The 6,204-nt window shown below is 49.0% G+C and overlaps 1 protein-coding gene across 1 annotated transcript in view; it reads left to right on the top strand.

The window, feature by feature from the left end:
• Adcy1 (adenylate cyclase 1) overlaps positions 1 to 6,204 on the top strand; it is a 128,280-nt gene that overhangs the window by 84,847 nt on the left and 37,229 nt on the right. The window contains exons 9-11 of the mRNA XM_028870541.2: positions 175 to 369; positions 506 to 603; positions 2,045 to 2,129. Coding sequence (XP_028726374.1) covers positions 175 to 369; positions 506 to 603; positions 2,045 to 2,129 — 378 coding nt within the window. The remainder of the gene's footprint in view (positions 1 to 174; positions 370 to 505; positions 604 to 2,044; positions 2,130 to 6,204) is intronic.

Raw genomic sequence — 6,204 nt, 5'->3', positions numbered from 1 at the left:
CGCCCTTGCCAACTCTGGTCAGCAGGGGGCGGCGCTATGACAGTGTCTCAGCGTTCTGAACCTAGCCCAGACTGCAGCAGATAAGGGATGGCTGACTATCAAGTGTACTTGGGTGCTTTTGTTCAAAGGGTGGAGCGTTTGATGCTATTTTCTCTATTTCTGTGGCGGCTACAGCGGAGGGCACTGAGAACAGCCTCGGAGAAGCTCAGAAACCGCTCATCTTTCTCTACCAACGTGGTCTACACCACCCCGGGCACACGTGTCAACAGGTACATCAGCCGTCTTCTTGAAGCCCGCCAGACAGAGCTGGAGATGGCAGACCTGAACTTCTTTACCCTGAAGTACAAACATGTCGAACGAGAGCAAAAAGTACGTGGCTGGGGGGCTTCGTCCTTGTCCATGTCCCCCAGGACTCTGTGTTTTCGAGGGGGGTTGATCAATCTCTTGTTCTCTCTCTCTCTCTCCCTCCTCCTCCTCCCGTCTCCCTCTCCCCCCTCCCCCACAGTACCACCAGCTTCAGGATGAGTACTTCACCAGCGCTGTTGTCCTCGCCCTCATCCTGGCTGCCTTATTTGGGCTTGTCTACCTTCTGATAATTCCACAGTAAGTGCTGCTCCCGCGCTAGCCCGTCAGTGACAGGGGCAGGTGACCACGAATCCCAGGTCTCCGTGGGTACTGGTTATTTTTCTTGTTTTTGTGACTGGCCGAAGGGAAGGAGGGCTGATTTGTTCTCCCGGTCGGAAGCTACAGTTCGCCATGACGGGAAACGTGGCATCAGGAGAGACTTTCAGCTTTGGTGGTAGGAGCCTGAGGCTGTCAGCTCACGTCAGGATGGATCTAGACGTGGAGTGTGTGTGTGACTCGAGGCCCATCCTCTGGGACTCACTTCCTCCCGGGAGGCTCCACATCCTGAAGTGGTTGTTGGCAGCCTACCCAGAGAGGGCCACTGTCCGGGGACCAAGTGTTCAAACCCATGTCACTCTGAAACCAAACCCTGGGGTTGGACCTGGGTGTCCTTATGTGCTAGAGATCCACGTCCCAGGCACTCTTCTGTTGTGCCTGGCATTTGAGGAGGGCACCGGCCACCGGCCTTCCTTCCTTCTACACTCTAGTCAGTACTTTGACAAGCCTGTTGGCATACAGCATCGTCACTGTTTTTAGTTTTTCATTTGTTGAACTCCAAGGCTTTCTGTTTTTGTTGTTGTTGTTTTTGTTTTTTGTTTTTTGGGTTTTGTTTGTTTGTTGTTTTTTTGGGTTCTTCATTCATGTGGCATGCACTTTTTTGTCCTCAGAGGAGCTTCTGAGGAGACCACGTAGCTTTTCTGCTTTCTGGGTCCATATCACTTTAAAAAACATTAAAATGAAAAAAAATAAAAGAGTCGACACTACAAAGGAAGAAACTCTAGTGATTGAAATGACAGTGAACCATCATATAAGTCTTTATAGGCTTGGAGTTTTTGTTTGGGTCCAGGAAGACACCAGGAAGTCTTCAGGTGTCCTTTGCTTTGGGCCCTTGTTTCCTAGTAGGACCTACCTTGAGGGCATAACATCTCCCTAGAGTTTTCAGAAAGCACATAGAATTTCTCTATACCTGTTACGAACAGGAAGCCTTGGCTGTGGGCTGCGCAGACAGCTGTGAACTTGGCAGTCTACTGGATGGTTTTGTCTAGGGGTTATGTTTTTTTTTTTTTTCTAGAAACATCTTTCCCAGACAAATATCAATAGTACAGCTCCATGAAGTTGAACATTTCCTCCATTAGGACAAAAGGTCTTTCAGAAAGTCATGTGACCTGAAGCCAAGGCTGAACTTTGGGGTGAGGTAGTATGGATGAGGATGGTCTTGGGAACCTCACCCAGGAGCCCCAAGTGTCTTCACTAGGAGAGAACCAGGTGAAGTGAGTCCCCAGGGCCCGTGACAAGTGAATAATGCAATGCTTCCTTGTGAGGTTCTGGGGGCCAGGAAGAGAGGCCCAGCTCTGAGGCACCTATCTGATACATGGTACCTGGCTCCCACCTAACGGTGACCTGTGTCCTCTGTCTCCAGGAGTGTGGCTGTCCTGCTGCTGCTGGTGTTTTCGATCTGCTTCTTGGTGGCCTGTATCCTGTACCTGCACATCACGCGGGTCCAGGTATGTTTGTGTGTCTTCTACAGGTGTCCAGGTATGTGAGTCTGTGTCCAAGACTCACATACCTGAGTACTCTATGTGTAGACTCATGGCAAAGTGGTGCCATCCTTCATTCTCAGCGGCAAGTAGAAGATATCTGCCCACATGACAGGTGCTGGTGAAGTCCAGTATACTGTACCCTATGCAGTGTTTTGGGGGGCTGCCTTCTTGGCACAGTCAGTGGGTGGTAAGTATTGATGGACAAGGATCTTGAAGCATCGACTTTGCAACTTGGTTGGAGAGTCCAGGATAGTTTGTTTCTTGTGTGTCCATGCTACTGGTCTCAGGTGGGCTCTCTTTGCTGTCATGACCCTGACACTCAAGTGTAGTTTGGGTCTTTGGAACAAAGGCTGAGCATCATATTCTTGCCCACTCATTGCCTCTTAGAGTTCTGTTTCTCTTGGCCCTGGGACCTTTCCTCATAGGCTCAGCCTATTTCCCAGTGCCCCATCTCCAGCACACCCCTCCCGACTGGTGATGTTAGACCTAGGCTTACTTTTGTATAATTATTGAAAACTGAAACCCCCTGAGAGGATTTAGTCCAGTCTCACTCACTTAACGCCATCATTATTCCCAGGCACATCTTGACTTTTTTTTTTTTCTAATTTAAAAAATACTCTATATTAAGACTACATTTACCGCTTGTTGGCTCCCATAGGTTGAGTGACATTTAGTTTGAAATTTCCGGCTTCAAACAGTATTGCCTTTGTCATAGAATTTCAACGAAAGCACGACATCAGGATCGTAATTTCCAAAGCTGTCATCGACGGGAGCCAGTATGTCTACATGATGGTGTGCAAACAGCACAATACATGCAAGAAGTGTGAAGTTGTGTGTGTGTGGGTGGCACAGGGCTGGGGGGGGTGGCGCGTGCAGACAGTACCCCACAGCATAGCTGGGGAACACAGAGCCCCTGGGGCCCCACCCAGCAGCTCATCAGGGGACCCCAATTCCCCCGGGGCAGAGTCATACCACTGTCTTCATGACCTAACATCTTGCCTAAAAAACTAATATTCAAGTACAAACACCACCCAGCGCTGTAGTATGCATGTCCTGGGAGACCAAATTGTGATGGCCTGCCCGAAACCACCCCCTGTGAAAACACAGCTGCACGCCTGGATGGGGACTCAGGCCAGAATAACAACTCCTGGATGTTAACAGTCAAGTCAGCTGGCCTCCCCTGCCCACTCCCAGCCTCACCAAAGAGCAGCATGGAGGATTTCCTAAATGGGTGTTTCTGAAGCGGCAGCTCCCAAAGCTTCAGAGGTTGGCCTTCTCTGGTGCCTGGATTCATGCCAGCGGACACATGGGAAACAGAGAGGAACCTGCTCTCAGCTGGAGCAGAGGCGTGGGAGGGGGCCTGGGGGGGGGTAAACTCAGCTCCCAGAAGGGTGCACCAGGTCAGGGTGGATGAACTAAAGTGGTGCATGATGCCTGGTGTCCTCTGGGCTGTGCTGGGCTCTACGCTTCATTTGGGGGATGATTAGGCTAGTACGGAGGCTGTGGGAACAGTTGGTGGCATAGAGGCCGGGGGAGCGGGGACAATGGGGCAGGTCAGCAAGCAGGAGAGAATCCAGCATGGGCAGCCACACAGGTAGGACTAGGGACAGCTGCTGGGATATATCTCCAAGGAGACTATGGCATTGACAGTGTAGATATACTTTCCTCCACAGTGGCCATGGGGACAGTTGCATTGGCCCCAGTTCCTAAAGACAGCTCACTTCCTACTTAGTTCGTTAAGTACATTCACAAGCTCAATACTGAGCACGGGACAGAGAGGACTGGAGGAAGAACCCAGGGTTGCTTCAAGCCAGATGACTGTTTCATTTTGCATAGTTTCTCTGCCGCTTAGTGCTAGTATTGGCCCAATGCTGGCCTCCCTTGAGGAGGCCACAATATGATAGCAGTCCCAGCTTACGTCTACCAGACAGGATCATGCACCTAGAACAGGAGACTCTGCTCTCCAAGTCATTCAAAAGATCCATTAGCCTCCTGCTTGGGGTGTCAGCCTCCACCGGGTGCACTCAGAGGAGCAGAACATGGACGATGTGCATATCCATCTGCACAGGGACCTGACTGTGATGAGGCTGGTGCCAGCCTCTGGACTGGAGTCTGAGGTTTGCAGACCCAGGAGAGGTAAAGCAAGGACACCTTTTCTACCTTGCTCCTTGGAAATTTTCCCATTTGTTCCTACCGCTGAAGTCCTTCCCAGAGAAAGGAAGTCAGCATGAGGAGGCAACTGGACTCGGGTGCTCACTGCCATGCTATTGACAGTTGCCAAGATAGACTCTTCCTAAAGCATCCCTGACTGATGAATAGCATGTCAAAATCATCTCCGTTTCCTGCTGCTTCCTGAGATAGCCACAGCCAACAGACACACAACATCTCTGTTTGTGAGCTCCCAGCTCTAGAGAGTGTAGTCCATCTATCTATATGTCTCTTGATATCTAAGAGCAGGTGCCGCGGCGTCTCAAAAGGCTGTGGGGAATGACTGACGCCAGGTCCATTCTGGTTGGTAGAATTCAGTTCTGGGCAGTTGTGAGACTCATCCTTTCCTTGCTGGCTGCTGCTGCGCCCTCCTCCTCCAAATCCTCAGTGGCACAGCGACCCTTTCTAGCAGTCCACTCCATCTTCCCTCCTTCCACCATCCAGAAAAAGCTCTTTTATTTTTTTCCTTACATTTTTATTTTTAATTAAAAATAGTTATCAAATATATTTATTGGATACAATATGATGCTATTTTTATGTTGCAGAATGATTAACTCAAGCAAGTGAACATATTTGTTATTCACACACGGTGGCTTTTTTGTTTGTTTGTTTTGTCCTGAGAGCAGTTTTGAAGCCTGTAATACATTGCCATTCACTGTAGCTGCTAAACTGTGCGGTCCGTCTCACAACCTCATTCTTCCCATCTAACCGAAATTTTGCAGCATTCTCCCATGAACTCCTTACCCGATCTTCTGGCATCTACCATTCTTCACTCCACGTCTGTGAATTTGAGTCTTCGATGCCACACCCAAGTGAGATCATGCAGTGTATTTCTGCATGGGGTTTTCTTTACTTAAAGTAACTTCCTCCAGGTTTACCAATGTTTGGTGGTACAAATTGGGAGGATTTGCTTCTTTAACGAGGCTGAATGGTACTCCGCTCCTCTTTGTCTGCCCATCGATCAGCAGGATACTGTGGGTTCGGTCGACTCCATCTTGGCTACTGTGAGTAGGGCTGACATGAACGTGGGAGAGCAGCAGCCTCGCCTTCACTTAATTTTCTGAGAGAGAATCTCCTGTATCCCAGAGAGATCTCCAACTTGCCCTGCGGTCAGGGAAATTCTGGACCTCCTCCTTCTACCTCTTGAGTTCTGGGGTTCCAGGCGTGTGATCCACACCTTGTTTCATGCAGTGCTGGGGGTGGACCTCAGGAATTTGTGTGTCCCAGACAAGCACCCTGCTAGCTACACCGCCTGTCTCCTCTTCGTCATATTGATTTCTTTCTTTTGGATGTAGAGCTAGTGGGAGGATTGCTGGCTCACATGGCCGTTCTGCTCTTAGTGTGAGGACAGATCTCCATTCTTCTTTCTGCAATGGTTGTGCTAATGTGCATTCCCGCCCCTGTGGTTGTCACTTGTCACTTGAGAAGTCACTCTAGCCGGGCGTGAGCATCTCATTATGGTTTTAGTTGGTATGTCTCCGGTGATTTGTGATGAATGCTGCCCCCATATCAGCATCAGACTTTTGTCTATATTCACTTGCAAAGCATATGTTAAATCCTTTGCTGGTTTAAAAATTGAATTATTCGTTTACTTGCTATTGAATTGTCTGTGTTCCATATGTATTTTGGTTATTTATCCCCTCATCATCTGTATGCTTTACAAACAATGTTTCCTAATCTGTGAGTTATTTCTTTATTAATTATCATAGATGCCAAAGCTCTGTGGCATTGGCCCACAGTGTTTCTTTGGATGTAGCTCCAAAAGCATGGGAGTGGGGAGAAATGGGCAGTGAGGTTGCCACCAGCTAAAGAGCTTTGGTGCAGCAAATAA

The sequence above is a fragment of the Peromyscus leucopus genome, chromosome 10, assembly GCF_004664715.2.
Source record: "Peromyscus leucopus breed LL Stock chromosome 10, UCI_PerLeu_2.1, whole genome shotgun sequence".
Classification (NCBI taxonomy): domain Eukaryota; kingdom Metazoa; phylum Chordata; class Mammalia; order Rodentia; family Cricetidae; genus Peromyscus; species Peromyscus leucopus.
Note: the sequence above shows the minus strand (reverse complement) of the source record. Positions and strands in the feature narration are given on the sequence as shown.